This window comes from Fundulus heteroclitus, chromosome 17 (assembly GCF_011125445.2).
Source record: "Fundulus heteroclitus isolate FHET01 chromosome 17, MU-UCD_Fhet_4.1, whole genome shotgun sequence".
NCBI classification, from domain to species: domain Eukaryota; kingdom Metazoa; phylum Chordata; class Actinopteri; order Cyprinodontiformes; family Fundulidae; genus Fundulus; species Fundulus heteroclitus.
Window position 1 is genome coordinate 13,383,846 of NC_046377.1, and position 21,227 is coordinate 13,405,072.

General features: G+C 40.1%; 1 protein-coding gene across 1 annotated transcript in view; it reads left to right on the plus strand.

The window, feature by feature from the left end:
• exoc4 (exocyst complex component 4) overlaps positions 1-21,227 on the plus strand; it is a gene marked incomplete at its 3' end in the record, with an annotated part of 134,430 nt that overhangs the window by 58,182 nt on the left and 55,021 nt on the right. The window contains 1 exon segment of the mRNA XM_036149141.1: positions 12,121-12,217. Within this exon segment, the coding sequence (XP_036005034.1) occupies positions 12,121-12,217 (97 nt within the window).

Genomic DNA, 21,227 nt, shown 5'->3' on the forward strand with positions numbered 1-21,227 from the left:
CATCAGACATGCTGTATTTTTAGTGGGATAAAGCAAGAGGATGGATTTCTTCTTTTTTTTTTGAGGGATGTGTATAACGAGCCCCCGGATATTTACAGAGCTGAAGCTCGGCAGTTAAAGTTTTTAAAAAAAAAAAGTAAATCTATTAATTGGTGTCTGCTTTAGAAGGCAGGATTTCAAAAACCTGAAAGAGTCGGTTCAAGGAAGGCTATTAAAGCGGTTTCACCCTAATTGCAGCTTCGTTTCGATCTTAACTTCTAGACTAGGGGTGTCAAACTCATTTTTATAGTGGGCCACTTTGGCATCATGTAGTCATTAAAAGGGCCATTTGCACCTGTATAAACTTTTGATTTTTTTGATCATTTCATTCCAGTTCACATAAAAATGTAAAACATTTTACAGTAACACAAAATGAGCACCCTTAGGCTCATTTGAACAGTTTATCTGCAAAATAAATAAATAAAAGTTGATATTGGTGTGAGTAAATTTTAAACATGTCATTCTGCATCACTTTTTCTATTTTTGGACATTTCTGGGTTATTTTAATGTGTTATGGAAAATCTGACCTAGTGGCCGGATGCTGTTACTCCACAGTTAAAAAAAAAAAAAAAAATCAACTTTCGCTACAGGAGGCACAGTTTCAGCTACTTTATACAATTTAAAAGGATATATGCCTCTACTTCATGGCATTATATGCCTTTTTTGGCTCTTAAGGGCCAGATAAGTTGCTTTGATGGGCCGGATCCGGCCCGCGGGCCTTGAGTTTGACACGTGTGATCTAGATGCTTTTCATCTGTGGCATTTAATGGAGAGAGAACCTAAATACAGACAAATTGAAGAAGAGACATGAATAACGCAGGGTAAATTTTAGATTTCAAACTGCCTTCAAAATCTTATATTAGCGTTATCAGTGCAGTCAGCTTTACCAGCTATACGGTAGTCTAAACAGTGTTTTTTTTAGTTAAAAAAACAGGTTAACAGTTAGGCAGGTGTTTGATAATTATAATTAGGAAGATGTATTTACTGTAATTTTCTGTTGAACCTGAAACTACAACCTCTGTTGAGAAATGTGCAGCCCATGTTGAAATTTGTTCAAATCGGAATTAGAGGGTCAGACCTAAGAAAAAAATGACATAGGTGTTGTCCAGGATAAGGCTTTATCTGTATGCAGGAAAAGTTTGGTGTATTTTTATTTATTTCCAAACATGGACCATTACAGGGGACGATAGGAAATGTTTGATCATTCTGTGTAATATGATTGATTTTGACTTTGTAAAGTGCCTCGAGATGACATGTTTCATGAATTGGCGCTATATAAATAAAACTGAATTGAATTGATATCTGTGCTCTGTGTGAAAATCTATTAAATAAAACCCAACTTTTTGAGTTTGGTACCTTTCTGTTCATTTTAGAGGTAACTATTCATCCAACTGTGCTCCATAACTTGTACCGACTTAGCCGAGCTCTGTCACGCTTTGAACTCTTGGGTGAAATCATGGACAAGGGTAAAATGTGAGATTTGTTCAGTTACACACGGGGGGAAATGCAATCTGGATCCAAAACAGACAAAGGGATGCAAAGGACAACACGGGGAGAGCAGGAGAAGGCTATAATAGTTTACTCAGTGCAGACATTTAATCAGAGAGAAGGAGCCTGGTTTATTTTCCAAGCCTGGGGCTAATTTTAATCAGCATTGGAGCTGTCATAATTGGTGGCTTTGACTGCCACCCCTGTGTTTACTTTTAATCTCACACTTGCTGATTGGAGAAGAATAAATGAAAAGGGATGGAGGAGGGAAAGACTGGTGGAAGAAGGGCACGGGGAACTTGCGGCTGTAGAGACTTTGACATCCACACTGTAACAGCCAAGCTGTTAAATACACAGTTACACCTTCTGGCATGCCCAGCATGCAACAGGTCCTTCCACTAATGTAGAGGTGTGCAGTGAGGCTGCCTGAATCCCTGCTGGGTCTAATCAGAGATGTGATGGCACTTAGTTTTCCGGGTGGTTATTTCTCCCATATCTTCAAACACATCCACATATACCTTGACTTTCTGCTCACTTTCATGTTATTCCAAGAACAAAAGAGTGTTAAAGCTTGTTAGGATCTCCAAGGCAAATGGGTGACACTGGGCTCCATTGAATGAATTGAATTTACTCGACAAAGGCAATTTAGATAAAAGCACCGCATATGCTGTAAATATTACATTTACCACCCCTTTTAGGTTCGGCGATGTGGTGACCACTTTTAACACGTCTAATATAATGTGTTTTATTCCTTTTCTAGGTTTAAGCCACTTTCCAGTAACGTTGAAACAATTTTTATTCCCGGATTAGCCGAATCAAATCTGTGAACCGAATCAACAGCACATGCAAATAGACACAGAAATGATTTGTAGTTGAAGGTATTGACTTTCAAGAAACTTTACTTTCAAGAAAGATAATTGGATTGGCCAAAAAAATATCGAGTTGCTTTTTTTTTTAGGCATCGGCCTGTCTCAGGTTTTGATAAACTGCATGTCTCTGCACTAAACTTGGAAAGAAAAATGTGAAATGTCTTGTTGAATGCATCCTTTTTTTGCACCAGTCAGTAAACAGCAACGTCCTTCACAGACATTCTAGTTGTACTATTCCTTGTCTTACCCCTGCTGCTGCAAACGTGGCATTACTAAGTGTAACGGTGTTACTACGACATCTATATGTTGCCATTTTAATTTTTAAATGTATACAAAAAGGGTAGAAATGACACTTGCAAAATTTAGGTGTAGTTTTCAAATACTTAGTGTTCTGAATAGTGTGTCTTTTGCTCTTTATAGACAAACATTGGTATACCAATCATAACCTGGTTAATTTGTCGGGTAGCTGTTGAGGCAGAAGGCAGTCTGCAGCAGCAAGTGGAGGAGAGGCAGCACTAATTTATTCCTATGCTCCTTTCTCATCTCATACAAATGGCTCTAAATCAGAGGTATCACATAACATTTTTGCACTTTTTTTAAAATTTAACTTTTTACAACCTTTGATATCAGAAAGCAGTCCATTCCTGGTTTAAATAAGCCGTTTTCATTTCAAGATTGTCACCAAGAAAGTAGCTGTAGGTGTTGTGGCCACATGAAACACATAACCTAGATGAACTTAGCAGGATCAAACATGGCGGTGATCTCAATGTCTGCATCTGGATGAGAGACCTGCGGAGCATATCGCTGACTATTAACCCTGTTCTCTACAAATGCAAAATAGATCAGACTTCTTTAACGTAAAATTAAAGACATTATTTATTTGTACGAGCACGCAGATGACTTTGAGGTAGCATTTGATCAGCTTGGTGTCTGCAGAAGTTGTGCTTTTCATATCCCTTCAAATTCTAGGGCTTACGGATGCTAAAAGTGGCATTTCTTTTGCTTTGAGGCCCCTCGCCTGCTGTTTGCAAGCTCTGCACATTTCAAGCTAAATTGTGCAAATAGTTTGGAATATATAGCATAATCCAATTTTCGCCCTCAACAGTCTCATTTGTCTGTAGCTGCTGCGCTATGAAAATGAGTTTGGGAGTGATAAATTCAGGCTGCACTCTTTACGTACAAATCAGCTGCATTTAAATGTGCATGCTCACTGTCAGCCAGCTGCTTATTCACAGAACGGAGACCTGCTGAAATAATAAGATAGGTCCCCCATGTCAATAATTCATAAACCTGTGGTCAGTTCCGTGCATCCTCTTCCACTCAAACCTGCTTCGTGTCTGATTGGGTCATAATGAGATTCTTCTATTATTAAAATTAATTTGATGGAATGGTTTCTGCTGCTTCACCAACCTCCAGATCAAATCTGCCCCACAGCTGAGAATACATTGCATAAATAAGTTATAGTATAAATAAATTCAGATGTGTATTGAGTAATATTAATTATTGAAAGTGTCACTGTGGCACACGATGCATCTCAGGGGCTCTGATTTTTATGAATCCACATCTGTCAGTGCTGTTATGACAACAATACAAAGAATAAATATTAATAATTTCATGTATTGTACGCCGTTCAAACTGAAACTGTGTTGGTGGAATTGATATATACCAACTGAAGGAAATCATTTCTGGACATGTTTCTCATTTTTAAACTTTTTATGCGGTTTAGTCAAAAGTATTATTATGCATTCCAAAAGTATCAGTGCTGCCTAAACTGTTTAGCATTTTGCTTCACCTTACAACTGTAGAATTGAACGTATTGCAGTGGGATCTTTTTTTGATAGACCAACACAAAATGGCACACATTTGTGAAGCTGGAAGAAAATCCATCCAGCCATTTTATAAACTTTAAAAAAACAGTGAATCTGTAAAAAAAAAAAAAAAAAGTTTATTGTGCATTTGCCCATAAGTCAGAGCAGCAGTGAGGAGGCCTGCTGTAAATTAAGACTCGGTGTGGAGATTCACAGCTTAGGTGCGAGAATCTGGTCATACAATGACTTTGTGACTCTACAAATCCGGCATCTATGGAAGAGTGACCAATGGAGCACCTTTGGCTGTTTCCCACAAGTCAATTAGTTATGCCTATATAGGCTTAGGTTTCTGAGGGACATGAAAATCTATTTCTCTCACTTTGCCGAGTTCTCCTACCGTTCTCTAATTTGCATTATTTGTTATTTCAACTTTTATTCATCCACACTGTATTCATTTTTTTCTTCATAGTAGGTACACCTGGTCTGGTATTCTGTTAGTTGTGACATCATCCATGGGGGCAGACCATCTGCTATTACCATATAACATAGAAAGTACTCCTGGATCAGTGTGTGCTTCTGTGCTTTTTGTATCTCTGCTCTGTTTTCTCTAACCATCAGTCGGTTGAGGCAGATGGCCGTTTACACTGAACCTGGTTCTGCTGGAGGTTTTCCTTCCTGTTAAAAGGGAGTTTTACTCTCCACTGTCGCTTCATGCATGCTCAGTATTAGGCTTGGGTGATAAACCAGAAATTTACCCACACCAAAATTTACGACAATAACCAATGTCATTTTGCCCATATCTGTATTTCTGTATTAAAAAAAGTAAAGAAAAAGTTGTTTTTATAGGTAAAGGAAGGCTATGCTCCTGTCCCTTTTAAGATGTTGTGTTACGTGTACAGTCTGTAGACACGTGACTCCACCCCATCCAGTCTGAAATAAGAAGCAAAATAGACAGGGAGGTTGAGAAAATTGGGGAAATTTCAAATATTTAAGTAGTGTGTTGTCGTCCATTTATCGTCAGCAAGGTGAACTGCTCTATATATCGCAACATTGCTTTTAGGCCATGTTGCCCAGCCCTGCTCAGTATGAGGGATTGCTGCAAAGTCATAGGCAATGCAGACAATTGTCCACTGTGGCTCCACGTTCTTTCAGGAGGAGTGAATGCTGCTTGTCAAGAAGGAAACTTTTTGACCAATCTGTCTGTAGGATTTGACTGAATTGTGTAAAGTGCCCTGAAATGACATGTGTTGTGAATTGGCACTATATAACTTAAACTGAATTGAATTGAATAGTAGTAGCCACTGCAAATATGTGAAGGAATGTTCTCTGGTCACAATAATTGAAAACTGAACAATGCGGACTGCTTGCAAAACCCTGTGGGGCAGGAAACCACCTCTGTACATCATCCTGAATCACCTTATTCACGCTGTAACATGGCAGTGGCAACGTCATGCTGTGGGGATGCATTTCTTTACCCGGGACAGGGAGGTTAGTCAGAGTGGTTGGGAAGATGGATGGGAGCATCTTCTCTCGACCCAGATCAATCAACACTGGCGCCCCCCATGGGTGTATCCTCTGCCCTCTCCTCTTCTTACTGCAACTGTACAGCTGCATACCCGTCTGTGAAACTCCTGAAGTTTAGAGATGACATAGAGATGATCCGTCTGTGGATGAGCTTTGAATCCCCCCATTTTGAAAGAGGGCCTGCCCAAGTTCTAAAAATTCGGAGGTGCACGACCTTGGGCAGCGGCAGCTCATGGAGCCCGCGCTCGGGGGTGGGGCCAGGGAGTATATAAAGCTAGCTTAAAGGGCTATCAAAATAGTTGTCGATCCAACTCACAGGTTATTTAGATGCTTGCCTTCAGGTCAGCACTACAGAGCGCTAATGGCTAAAACGAGCCGACACAGAGCCAGTTCCCACCCCCATGCTGTGTCTCTGATGAACACTCTACAGTTAGGGTAGCCAGGTATTATACCAAGGGGGGGGAAATCCCCTGTACATCCTGCTCCTGTTTTTACATTTGACCCCTGAATGATGTCTTTTCTGTTATACATTGTAGTTATTGTGTGCTGACTGTTACTTTTCACGATACAAACGTTGGAATACAAAGTCAAATTCCTTGCTTGCGCCCTTAAACGAAATAAAGCGAAATATAGTTGATTCTGATTCTGGTGAATGAAGCTAAATGCAGGTCAATGCTAAAAATAAATAAATAAATAAATAAATATTGTTAAAGATCTAAGACTGGGTCAGAGTTTCTCCTTCTAGCAGTCTGACTTTACACAAACAGCCAAAGCTACAGTGGAAGGATTTAAATTAGAAGCTAATCCATATGTCCGTGTCCTACTCCAAGTCCTGGCCTAAATGCATCAGGGAATCTGTGGCAAGATATTAAAACTGATGCTTGCAGACTCTCTCGATGCAATCTGACAGCTTGGGGCATTTTTGCAAAGATAAATGGGCAAATGTTTCAGTCTCTAGATTTGCAAAGCTTGTAGATACAAACCCCGACAGATTTAAAGCTGGAATGACAGCAAAAGGTGCTCACACAAATATTGACTCAAGGGTTGGCTGAAGATCAATGCAGGACGCACTTTTCAGATATTTGTAGAAAACAAGTTTGAACGCTATGTGTAATTTACATTTTGCGTGTGTGTAATTGTGCAATTTACATTTAACAACTGTGCACCTTGCGTGTTAATCCAAATAAAACATTTTGATGTTTGTTGTTGTAATGGAGAAAAAAATAGAGCACGTAAAATGTTAAAGTGGTGTGAATACATTTGCAAGGTTGGGTAATAGTAAAAATTCTGACATAGATAAACAGATCCTGAATATTATGAGCTGTTTTTTTTTTCCTCCAACCTTATTTTGCATCGCAGAAGCACTTGAAGCTTACGGATCGCAACCTGTCCTCCGCCTGCCGTCGGGGCTTTACTCACCTCTCCCTTTTTTTTTTTTTTCACACAGACGTCTAAATGTACACAGACACGCTCGTGCTCTCGGGGGACGCAGAAGTCTGTTAAAGGAGGAATCACAAGTTCATCCGCTCCTCGTCTAAAACTGGGGAGGGCTGAAATTCATCACAGGATCAGCCTGTTTCTCATCAAACCCAGGAAAGTGTAGCTAATGCAATTTCACTAAGTCACTGCCTGACTTGATTAGCTGAGGGCTGGGGAGTGCATAGTTAGACGCCACAGGGGCCTCGATGGGTGTCGCTGTGTGTGGGAGTGGGTTTTAGCTCGTAGTGGTGTCGACTGCGTGTCACATTCCTTATGACTCGGCTTCCAAGGCTTTGTGTGTGTCGGGAGTCGCTGACAATGTGTGTATCTTTAATGCAGAGGGGTGTTATTATAGATTGCTGGGTGCCATGTGTGCTTAGGTGTATGGACAGGTGTTGCGGGCAGAGCCGTGGCCCTCGAGGGGGGATTTCAGGCAGATTTGGCTACATTAGAATTCGTCACCTCTTCCTGCCCACATCTCACTTGCCGTCCCACTGAGCGCCATGCCACCTCCACACGCTCCCCTCGCTAATCCTCAATCAGACTACATCTCAGGAGACACGAATGGCCACAAACACACAACCCAATACACAGACCGGATCACGGTGGCAATCCAGCTCCAGCGGGCTGCGCGCAGACAGCGCTGGCTGGGGTTTGGTGGCACCCTGACCTAAAAAGCAGAGCCGCCCTGTCACGTCTTGGCAGCTCTGAAAAATGCCATGCATATTAAAGCGCCTCTAATTAATATTCATCAGCGCCATGCCCCGTCGGCAGCTGGTCCCCGACCCGTCGGATCAATGAGGTCTCTGCCTCGCTCCTTTGTCTGACACGGATGCAGATGTTTAGAGCATGAAATTAAATTGGCCGCCGTCATTTGGGAACGCATAAACGCTAGCCTGTTGGCGGCGCGCGTTTGTGTGTCTTTTCCAGTTTCCAGTCGCGTTTGGCTCTCGAGGCAAACAAGTGACGCTATCTTCCCCCAGAGTGTGCGACGTGTTGATTTTTTATTTTTATTTTATTCATGGCAGCTTGAATGTTTGCAAGTTAGAGACAAACAAAACAAAAGTTTAGCACGCTCTTTTGACACGACGGTGATCGGTGAGTGGGAAAGCAGAGGGTATGATGAAGCAAGGAGGATGAGTGCGTTGGCGGCAGCTTTGTTTAGGCGTCTGTAATTGAGTCTTAATTGAATTGGCACTGGAGGTAGGATGAATGGATAGTTTGATGGAGGAAGACAAAGTTTGAGTGAATTGGACCACATCTTTCCCTGCACTTAGCAACGAGAAGGTGGGCTCCACCGCTCGGGGAAATTTCCACCGCAGCAGATGAGAATCAGAAACCCTTGACTGAAGAGCAAGGGATGGGAAAGAAAGCTTCTCTTGTCATTTTAATGAAAATACGGAGCGTGTTGCCTGCCTCACTTGTCAAATGAAACTTGTTCTATTAGAATTGATATTAGGAGCCCAACACGGGGAACAATGGACTGATATGCATTTGAATGCAAGGCTAGGCAGACAGCGCAGGTAATACAGAGCAGGCTTCTGTAACGTCAGTGTCTTTGTGTTGAAGCACATGAGCTTCACAAGGCCGTATTCATCATGGAAACATGGCAGTGGATCAAACGGAAGCCGCAGAATGAGAAACACGGGCACACAAACCCACAAAAAAAATACTTTATTTTATTTTCTTCTGCTGCGGATGTGTACTTGCCCCCTTAAGATTTTATTCTGCTTTTGCTTATGTGTCAAACCTAAATGTTTCAGATCATGAAGTGAGTGGTAATACGAGGCGAAGATAACTTGAGTAAATAAAAATTCAGTTTTCAAATAATTATTTCATCTATCAATAAAAAAAAGAACTGTTAATCGCCCTATAAACCTTGGCAGCAACTACTGCCATCAACTATTCCAATTGTTCCATCAGTTTTGGCAAGTCGTTCTGGTCCCAAAGCTGCAAATCGGTCCCAGACTGTCACACTTGTGACGTCCGCCCGCAGAGTATTTCCAAAAACTCTTGGAGAAGACCTTGGTGTTCAAAGACAAACCTTTGTGTTATTTTTGGTTTGCCGCAGTAGTTTTCACCTTGTAGCTCCCACATGGAGGTCATTTTTGCCCAGTTGTATTTTTTTTTTTCAATCATGAACACTAACCTTACCTGAGGTAAGTTAGGACTGTAAAGCTCAATATATTCTTAGTCTTTTTGTGTCCTCCTGGATTATTCGCTAATGAGCCTTTTAGGCTCTTGGCCTCTCCTGGCAACATTCACTGCTCCATGTTTTCTCCATTCAGGGATACTGACTCTCTCTCTCAGGGGTCTTCATCTCCAAGCGGGTTCCAGTGCTTAACTGGTGTTTGAGCTCACTTAGCACCAGTTCTTTGTGTTTTCTCTGAAGCAAACCCTGGCCAAGTATGCCAACAACCATTGCTAAGCTAGCACCAGTTCATTGCTGGACCAGAGAAGAAGAGCTGCTTTCCTCAGACGCTAGAGGCGGCGTCACCAGGTGCAGCAGCCAATCAAATTGTTGGGAGTGGCATGTTTAAAACGTAGGAGTCTAGTTTAAACACAAAATGGCAAAAACAGCACTTCAACAATAATAGAATGTCACAATAATAAACACTGATCGTCTCTTAAATTACCTGTCAGCTAAAGTGTTTCAATGAGCTGCATTCATGGCCGATTGTTTTCCTCTGAATCTGTGAGCGCCATCTCTGACTGAGCTATTTGCCATTTTCATTCTTTTAATATCACCAGTTGTTAATAAATCTAACTCTGAAAGTTATGTTTTATTCCTGTTTTCTGGTGCAGATGATGGATCAGCTGATTAAAATTGTGAAGCGTTTCACACGAAAGCAGAATAAAACATGGAGCGGATCAACCATTAACTGGATGAGATGTTTATAAGTAATGTTTTGCCTTTGTCTTCGGTCATGAGTGCTGGAAAAGCAAACCTGGTTCTTTTACAGAAACAACTATAAACTGGCTCTGGCAGATCTGTTTGGTTAGGAAATGGAACCTTTTTGGTGGTTTGCTCAAATCTTGAAGTCTGACAATGACTTTATCACTCATGCAAATGAATTTGTTTCTCATCTGGTCCTGATTTTTTTATTTTTATTTTTTTATAAATCAAGGTATGACGTTTTGCTTTTTTTATTTTTATTTTTTTCGATCTTTTAGTCTACTTCATGCTGTCAGACAAGTTCTATTAGAGTGATTTCTTAATGCTACGGGTCGGTCAGTAATCAATCCTGGGTGTGTCGAGTAAAATTGTACTGAGTAATTTGGTTAATCACAATTGATGGTTCATTTACTAGTGAGGGTAATTACTTTTTCACATATGGACAGTGATTTTTATTTCATAAATTAAAACATCATTTGAAAAATGTTTTTTTTTTTGTGTTTGCTCAAGTTATTTTAGTCTGATATTTACATTTTGTCGATCTGAAAACTTTAAGTGCAACAAAATAGTAAAAAAAACAGAAGAAACCTGTGGGGGATCCTGTACAAAAAAATAAATTCTCATCACAGGATTATTATAGGAACGGCTTTTCTGCATGCCATGAGTAGAATTTAGAGAGTTTTTGTCAATTTGTTCCAGTTTCTTGAATGCAATATTGTAAAGCAAAGGAAACGTACAGTAATTGTCAGTGAATACAGTATGGCTGCTCGATTTTACCTCTCATTCTCCTGTTTGACGAACACGTATGTAAACAGATGTTCTTGCGCTCAAGCGTGATGCTCTTTGAAAACATTCGCACAAGCCGACGTACGCCCGGATGGCCCCCCTGAGTCTGTGTTCGGCCATATCGACAACAAGTGGCAATTTCTTTCTCTGTCAAATCTATTGATTACTTCTGGATGAGTGAAGGTAATGAGCTTTGGTGTCCTTTGTCTCCCCCGTGATCTCACCTTTTCCCCTGTCTGCAGCAGGCTCACCCACCCCCCAGGACGTTACTGGGCAATGATTTTCTGATTAACCCCGTTGGCTGTAGGGTTCACCCGCACACCGACACCGGGGCGTGAAGGGGAGTGAGCATGTAATATGCAATTAGATCTGTGATGAAGAGCCATGTTGATTAGGTGATGGCTGCTATGGGTGCACTGTACCCCCTCATTGATTAAATCTTTTGAATCGCTAAAAAAAAAGGCACAGAAAAAAAACAAATGTAGGTTTGATTAAAAGTATTGATTATTGCCCGTGGTCTTAGCCAACAAAATTCTCTGGCTACCACAGCTTTCTATAACGACAGAGGAAGATCACTTTGTGCTTTCAGTCTGAATGTTCAGTATGTTTAAGTTAGTTTGATCACTTTTTACTCTAAAATGAGACTCACTAAACCCTGTTTGCAGGAAAATCACTATTAACAAATCCTATTAGCCGTAAGGGTTAATTTTAACGCTGAGGTCCCCTTATAGCCGATCCGTGCCCAAGTAAAGCTGTAAATGGACCCACATTAGTTGAAAGATTTTAATTTCAGCAGAAAGGTGACCTGAATGACTACCTTACCTAAAAAAAAAAGTCATTTTATTTTGTTTTAGTTGAAAGTTACATTAAACTTTTGCATTTACTACATACTGCAAAATAAGAGGGAAGCAATTCTTTGCACTGAAGTGTCGCCACCTCCAGCATTACAAAATTAAACAACATGGCTAATGCCCTCGCTTAAAAATAACACAAATCTAATATTAAGCATACCAGATAAGAATATAGAAGATTTTTTTGTTTAACATGTAAAATGTTAAAAAGTTTCGTATCTTCCCATTAAAACCAATTCCCACTCCTCTACTTGGACAAAGTCTCTTCTCCTTTGAAACCTGACTGAAGGTTTTCCTGTAGGGAAGGCATATGCTGCAGTCGTATTAACAGTTGGCCGTTCTGATACGTTTGAGTAACTCCTCTGTTCGCTGTGCTTCAGGTGGTGCTGACGACAACCTGATTGAAGGCGGAGAAATGAAGTTTGTGTGTAAGCCAGGAGCGAGAAACATCACTGTGATCTTCCAGCCTCTTCTAAGGTAAATCAAAGAGTAGTTTGCTACATTTCCAGCCAGATAAAATGACCTAAAGACAGTTTGATGTGTTTATTTTTTTAAAAAGAAGGAATCAGCAACATAAAATAATCAAATACATGTAGTGAATATACTTAGGAGAGAAAATGTATTTAACATTTAAAGAGTATATGCAAGTACATTAGAGTTGTATAGGTCGAAGCCTATGAAAACATTTATTGCTCTTGATGCAACACTATATTTTCCATCTATTTGTGATCCTGGTGGATCAGGTCGATATTGAGTCAATGAGTGATAAAACGATTCCTAACTGCAGATGTTTTTTTTTTTTTAAATGGTAACCGTTATCTGTCCTTGTGTGAAGGATCTCTTTTGTCAGGCTGGCCTGACGGAGAAGGATGGTCGAGCTACTTAGGACCAATGATGCCCGGGACATGACTCAATACCAGTAAAATGTTAAAACTAATGATATTACGCAGCCTCTCAGTGACCAGCTATTGATTTTAGCTGCTTTAACGTTAAACAGACTTTCATAAATCAAAGATTTGAAACGATGGATGTCAGGACCGCTCTTTCATACGAACCCTAAATTGGGATTGACTGCCACCCCTCGCTTTAATTTCCTTTGAGCTTGTTCACCTCTGAAGGTCTGTTTTTATGATAATATTCTGTATATCTGGTAGTTTTCTGGTCCGTGCCGTAGTCCCACTAGAGCAGAGTAAATCTAATACCGAAATGCTTTGATTGAATTGGCGTTCAGGCAGTGATGCATTACCCTTTAGGATCCATTAAAATGGGATGTTTCTTTCCTCCACACTGACCGCCACACATGCATAGACATTTATAAGGGGCTGCATTTTTAGAATGCATAAAAAGGGAGATTTGTTACTCAGATTTGCTGCGATCTGGCAGGTTAGCAAATGTTTTGATTCAAAAGGTATCCTGAACCTGAATGGCGAGTTAAAGGTCCATAGGTCCATCCATGCAATTTATTTGCCATACAAATATATATTTTAGAAGTAAAAACATAGTAGTTAGGAATAAAAACACATATTCATGTATTTTTTTTCCTTATTAAGTCTTGGATGAGGGTCTAAATGAATTTAATGGAATTAGGTCGGCCAGCGAGGTTAGTTAATACAGATTAAACTTCAGTTACTAAGACCATCTCACATCTCCATCTGCTTGACTTATATTGGCAGTTGCCATGCTAGTTTTCGTCCAGTTGACTAATAGTCATTGAACGCAAATGATCCGTTTAGATTAAGAGGAAGAAGATTAAGAGCAAATTTTATCCGTGCAGTCGGGGAAATGATTATGCCTTGCTGAATTTTTAAATTTGCTCGCTTAAAACTTATTTATTTTTTACATTTCTGATTGTTTTATTATACTGAAAAGAAACAGAATATCAACCAAAAATCTAGAAAAAAAATAACAGGCGATGCAAATGTTAAAAATTGAAAAGATGACTTGAAACCTGGTGGCTTGAGCTCCTATAGGATTAATGAATGGAGATTGGCTGCTGAGACCAGTTACTCCAACACCTTATTGTGCTTCTAATTTAGACATGTCTTTGTTACTACGATGATATATTTTTTGTTATATGGCTGGAAAACATATCCAAAGCCCATCTTCAGTGTTCTGGTTAAGGGAAGAAGGTTTTCTTCAAATATTTTATGGTACACCACCGTCGGGTAGCTCCTCAATGCATTAAAGCTGTCTTGTACTGTTGACACCAAAGAACAGGCCCAAAGCATAATGTCTCCATCTCCATGCTGTGTTCTTGTGTCAAATTCAGCATTTCAAGTCCTCCGAACATCGTGACACAGAAGAGATTAATAGTGGTCTCATCTGACAGCAGCTCCTTGTCTGAATGATCAGGATGTTCTGTGCTAAGCTCACTGGGAGCCTGTAGCTTTTATAGTACGAAGCTGCTAAATTCTAGTCTGTTGCGATCAGTGTTACCAATGCTGTGCTGGACTGTGGCCCCGGCCGCCTTCGGTTCATTAACAAGCTCGTCCTGTCTAGTCGTAGGACGATCCCTCGCTTTTCTTGGGATCACCCTCGGCCCATAAACCAGGATTTAACACGAGGGTCCAGACTGATGGCTTTTTCATACTTCCAGTAATCTCGACAGCTGCTGTTACCTTCTCACCAAGGATTTTTTTTTTCTTATCACAGTGCAGCAGAAAATGTACTGCAGAAAAGTTTTTTTTTTTTTAACCCTCAACTTATTTACAATGAGTTAAAGGAAGCTGGGATCTATGTGTTCAGGTCTTTCTTTCTGTATAGTGGGCACTAATGCAATGTTCCTAAAACATTGGCCTTAAAACTGCCTCTATTTCCCAGACATTCAGACCCTATAACTGTTACTATCTCCAAGCTTTTGTCTGAATAAATGACCAAAACTAAAACGGCGACTAGCTCCCCGCCTGTTTCTCCCGTGTTGTCTGTAATGGTTCGTATCAATCAAAGCAAACTGCCTTGAACGCGGGGCTCTCCGCTCTCTCCCCCCTTCCTCTCCCTTCCACCTGGGTTATCCCGGCCTTTAGTGCCAGTGGAGCGCTGTTGTTTGCAGATGATTTTCTAATGGCGAAGCTCTGGCACGCCGCTGATGGATCACTGCACCTCCTGCAGCCAGCCATGCCACTCATGGCGGCTTTAATGACAAAAGCCGCTGGGGGTAGAAAGATTAGTGTCGGTGCGTGGGAGATAAGACACTCGGGTCTAAATGTTTGATTGCAAATGTTTTCAGGGGCTGTGTGTTAAGTTCTCAATCCTAAAATCAAGTAATGTCACACTTTATATAGTTGAAAAACCTCCAAAAAAAAAAAGGATTTCTAAAATATAATAAAAACCTCACGCAATAACTTTTTTGTATTTGCATAATTTAAATTAATCAGCTTTGGGGTCAGTTTCTCACTCTTGCTAATTGATGTCCCAATTTTTTAACCACGCGTTGCTATTTCTTCGTTTACTACTTCTGTTTCGTATTTCAGATCCGTAATCCTAAAGCAGCGTGGATCGGTTTATTTTTCCTTTCTACTAAAGTTATTCGCAGGAATTATAGAGATAAACAATCGTAACAATGCTCAAATCTAATGTAAAATTTGATATTATTAGCTAGAAATTTTGTGAAACATCCTATTTAAATGTCCTTTGGAGCTAGTCCCACTTTTGGCCAGCTGACAGATGAAAGATGCCAGATTGAAACTTTGGGTCAAACCAAAATAACTTTAAGGAGACTCTTAATGTTATTTATTAGTATGACGTAATCATGTTTATATTGTCGACTTGAAGGAGTTAAAAGGCGTTCTAAGTAGCTGGCTGTCAACAGAGGAGTAAAATGTGTGGTGGCAGATTTTGGACAAGGAAGAATTGGCAAAAGGGTTAATGGCCAGCTCCCCAAAAATATCCTTGGCTTTAATGTTAGAAACCCTTAAAGGTATATTAATAAAAAAATGTACTATGGTAATAAAAAATAAACAATTAGTGTGTGCCGACCATATGCCAAGCTATAAATTTAAGTTTACTAACTGTGAATAAATGCCACTCCAGTCTTGCCAGTGGGATCAATTTGACCATTTGGGCTCTTGGTACCAAGGAAACCCATTAAGACATGCAGTCACAAGCAATTAGAAATGTAACCAGCAATTGTGTTAGAAGGAAGCATGCAGGTAATCTCAAACAGATAGATTGAGGATATAAGTTCTTTGGCCCAGATCACTCTAGATCTTTCTTAATAGATCGGCCACCCAAACCGAAAAGGGTGCTGGTACCAGCCAAAAAACATTTTTTTTTTCTCATACTGAGAGATCTTTTGAAAGAATATAATCAGAACCAACATAAAATAACAGAGTAATATATGGTTTTGAATTGAATTTTTAGCCTAAACCAACCTCATTATCTGTTATTTGTGACTCTCCTGAACGCTACAAAAAACAACAAAACCCCTGTAACCAGGGTCCGAAATTAACACTCGCCAGTCGCCAAATGCGAGTAAATTTCCCGTTTGGCGAGTGAATTTCAGAGGGCTAGCTGCCACATGGCGAGTAAATGTTTGTACCAAATAAAATAAAAGTAACATAATAATAACGAAACCCATACGATCCGTTCACAGCTCTGTCCATCCAGAGCTCAGTCTAGACCCGCCTTCTGCGGTGCTGGTTCAGCTTCTTTCACATTCAGAACCAGTCATGGCTGCACGCTGGATCAGAAAACAGATCTGCTAACCAGATACAGTCTAAAACGCCAATTAGTCTGTTTATAAGTTTCGTTCTTATTTATTCGGATTTTTTTTAACTACCTGTGCTGCGGCTCTGTGCTTCACCGCTCTTACTGCGCCTCCCCCGCCCCCTCTCGGAGCAAGGTGCTTTTATCAGCGGCCAGCCTTCAAAACGTGAATCGCTACGTTTAATGTCCTTCCACTCGTACCAAAATGTCCCAATTAAAGTCAGTAGGAGAGTCGGTAACTGTTTTTCATGCTCTTTTGTTTTTAACAACACAGGACCAGCGGTGCTTCAGTGGGCGTGGTTCGTTGCGCTTGAATTCAGGTGCGCAAAATTACGTTACGTAACCTGTAACATCGGGGGCGCAGCGCACGAGGGTAAAATCCAGCAGCGAGATCAGCGTAAAGACGCAGCGTGAACCCTGAGTGCTTTAAGTGTTGCAGCTGAGGGGAAAATTTTGAACCATACACAGGGGCGGTTCTGAACAGGGGCCAACAGGGGCCTATGCCCATGTAGAACTGTTCCTGGCCCCTGTTATGGCCCCTGTACTAAAAACATGATGTTAAATTTCTTAGGATGATAAATGCTGACAAAGATAACGTGACTGACTGGTCATTTGGATCAGTTGCATTTTTTTCGTTTATGGTTTTACCCAATAATAAAATAACAAAATAATAAAAAAAAATATATAAAAAAAATAACAATAATTAAATTCAAGCTGTTTCACGTTAAGCTCCCGCTGTATTGAGAAAAGATCAGGGGTCTGCAACCTGCAGTTCCAGAGCCACAATTGGCTCTTTGGCTTACTTAATATTTTAAACGATGAAATGTTGACCTGTTAAGTCCCCCCTCCCCCCCCCCCATCTTTTGTTCTGTGCCCCTGTGAAAAAACACTGGCCCCACCCTGACCCACCCTGCTAAATTTGGTCTAGAACCCCCACTGACCGTACAGGCTTGATGAAACTCTGCCTCATTCACAAATAAGGCCAACATGGATAGAATAATGATAATCTGTAGTGTTTTTTATCGGCTGGATGTGAATCTGATAATTCATATTGTGTCTTTTATAATCAACTACAATATATATATTTTTTTAATTCAGAAAACAAAGATTTCTCTTCCAGGTTCCAGTCAGCCACGCCCCCAAACACGCCCCCCATAATTAACATAATTTCACTCTTAATTTTTATAAAAGTTGAGGTCTGGTCAAAATTAATATTTTGGCCGGTAAAAAATATGCCTGGCTGGTTGATTTTTACATCTACCGGCCAACTTGGCCGGTGAATAACAAAGTTAATTTCGGACACTGCCTGTAACCCTTGTTCGTTGCCTGTTTGTTTGTCAGTTTGTCTTCATTATGTGTAATGTGTGTAACGTGAACCAGAGTGGCCAAAGAGAAATTTCGTCAAAGTAACACGATGTAACAATAAAAGACTCTTGACACTCTTGATAAATCTGCAACTTTTAAAATGCTTAATCTGGGTGACAGCGGTGTCTGTCTCTTCGGGTTGGTTGTGATTTGTTGCCCACTTTTCCACCTTTTCTTTAAAAGCTACATCAGATTCCTGCACTGCATTTGCATTCTTAATAAATAAGATGCTAAGGGGCTTTACGTATTTCAGCTGGCTTTGAAAGGCCTGAGGGTCCCTGGGAAACACCCTGAGGTGGCAGGCAAGAGGGACATGTGGGATGCTTTGATCTGCCCGCTGCTATCAGCACCTCCCTCTGGCTGAATGCCAGAACATGGATTCATTTTAAAGAGAAAGAAGCTGGAGTGGTTTGATCAGTGTTTGAAGTTGTTTTTCATCTTTTTGTATGTTGCTGCTTGTCCATACGTTTGTCTGAAACAACTGCGCTTTGAATACTTTGTGTAACAATAACTGTTGCGTTTATTCATTTTAACTGGTTTAGCGCTTATAGTTAGTGAAATGCAAGATTGGTTTTGAACTTGGAAGTCTTATATAGTAACTTGTGTTGGAATCTGCAACCATATCGGCCAGAGAAAGCCCGATTGGTTCATCTCTAGTGCAGTGCTCTGTCTTTAGAGTGGCATGAACACACAAATATGGTGCATAAGGAAGGGTTTGTGCTTCTAGCAGCCAATTTTGTTTGACTTGTGGGGTCTTCCGCTGACATTTGGGTGGTATTTGCATCTCTGGACGAAGCTGGCATTTTGAAAAGTTTCTGCAGGCTTCCAATCTTTCCCTGTTAACAATCCGAAGAGTGACGAGCAACAAATATGCATGCCCACAGCCAGCAACGAGATTTCTGAGCCACTGACCTTCATAATTTTTTTAAAGTGGAATTCAATACGTGGGTTAATATGACTGTAAGCAGCTGTGTGTGTGTTTCTGTAATAAAATAGCTAACCAAACCGACCTGGCCCCTCGAGAGTAATTGTCCCTCCTGTTAAATGATTGACAGTTTGCCAAGTGTTACAAAGCCATTTCTAAGACTTTGGGATAAAGTGAGAGCTATAATCCACATCTGGAGGAAACATGCAGTGGTGGTGAACTTTCCCAGGCTGCTCAGGCTCTCAACTACAAACCTGTCAGAAATAGCATTAAGTAACAAGATAAAACCAAATCCAGACAATCTTTTCCCACTTACTGACAGAGAAGTATAAATGTAACACCATTAAATATCAGATACTAAAATTATACTGGAGACTGTTGATGTAATAAGGTTTAAAATGACAGCAGTCTTAAACGTTTAAATTTGAGTTAACCAATAACACGTTACTGATCTGAGGTTATTCTAAAACTTTCACAAGAAAATAGAAACAGAAGATTACAAGCTATAATTTATTTTACATTTGATGCCCCTTTTGGCTCAGAATATTCCTGTAAAACCAGAAAAAATAATTGTATGAAAAAGTTTTTTTCTTTTAATATTTCCTGTATAAAATATTGAACATTCAATTTAAGCAATATAGATTTCTCAAAGTATGCTCACAGCTCTACCTTATTACACCCACCTGTCATCCCACAAATTCTAAGCCAGTGTGAAAACTCAAAAAATAATACATATATGATATATACAGGTAAATAATTTCAAATTAATTTTAATAAAAAATACATGTGGTCAATAATATAATTTCTTATTTGTTCAAGGCTGCATCCATCAATGTTTTCCAAAAAGAACTTAAAATGATGTTCATTACACCAAAGTAAAACTTTCAGATTTCTATTTAGGCATCTTTAAATAAGCCTAAAAGCCATAGTAGGCTACAAAATGTTGCACTGTACTCTGTTTTTACCATTTCCAGGTACACATATTGTTGAAACCGGACCACTGGTCTTGCTGCGGCAGCAAAAGTAATTTTCATGCTGCAGAAGCGTCACCTTGTTCTCCTAATTGGTTTCACATTTAAAGGTGTTGAAATGGGACCGCTTTTTGGGACTGGACTCAAACTAAGACAGAACTTGCAAGTTTATGTGCAAAAGCGATGCAAGAAGTCAGACCTGGTGCTGGCGTCCATGCATGGATTTAAAAGTGTGAGTGGAGGAAAAGAGCCGGAGGTTGGGAGATTGACACGGTACCTGTGGGGGGTATGAAGAGAAGCACAATGGGACAAGCGATGGGAATGGATGGAGCGGAGATTAGAGAAAAAGGGGACACAAAGGCTCTGCCTCCCACTGGTGTGGCCTGTGGTGAAAATGACTCGCACAATGATTCTGCACTAATTTCACATAATTATCCACTCCTCTTTTGCACAGTGCACATATAAAAGGAAAGACTAAGCATTAGAGGAGATGTAAAATACATGTAATAAGCTAAATACGTATTTTATCAAGGTATTTTGTTTAGATGTGCACTTTGAAATTCATTTTAATGTGATTATTTTTTTTTTTTTCGCCCACATTTCTTTTTTAGTATAACCTTGATGGGAGAGTGCTTAGTGGTTGGACTTCATTTCAAACTGAATAGAGAATGTGGAAAGGCTAATTGAGAATCCTAGTGGTCAAAAATTAATTGCCTGTTTCTCTATGCTGTCTCACTAACCAAGGCTGCTCGCTATCAACCAGTTAAACACTCCTTAAGAAAACCTCAGACTAGCAATCATATTCATGACATTTACTTCAGGAATCTGGAGAATTCAGACAATACAATCAATTACATTTTTGTTCACATGGCAACATCAACCATCAAATATATAATTAAAGTATCTCAAAAAAATACAAACATCAAGCTTGGCCATGAGAAAACTAAGGCTGTGAATATCTTGGCTAGGTTTGAAACCTGGCCTTGGTTAAACACATGCCACACACAATGTACTTCCTGTCACATGACTAAATAAACTTCCTCACACAGGAAGTGAAAAAATGTCTTTGCACAAAGAATCTAGAAACATTATGAAAACTATTTAATAACTCTCACGGGAGCAGCACAGTTTCTCTTTTTGGAGATTGATTTTGTGAGATACTCTCATTATGTTGCTGCCATTGATTTCACAGAGTGTCAGAAACATTCTGGTCCATTTTTGACATCATCACATTCATGCTGCAGACATGCCCTGCACGTGTATGATGCAAAAGTCTTTCACATCCCAAAGGTGCTCTGTTCAATTGGGATTTGATGGAGTTGGAGGCAAGCGGAGTACAATGAACTGCAAACTTATTTCCATACAAATACAAGAAGTGACAACGGAGCAAACCATTGCGAGCAGCAAACGGCACCATTAATTTCTTTTGGAAACGTCAGCATGGAAGTCAACACTGGCATAAACATCCATGCTACGAGGGTTAGCTACGGTAACTATGGAGCACGAGCAGAACCGAGCAGTA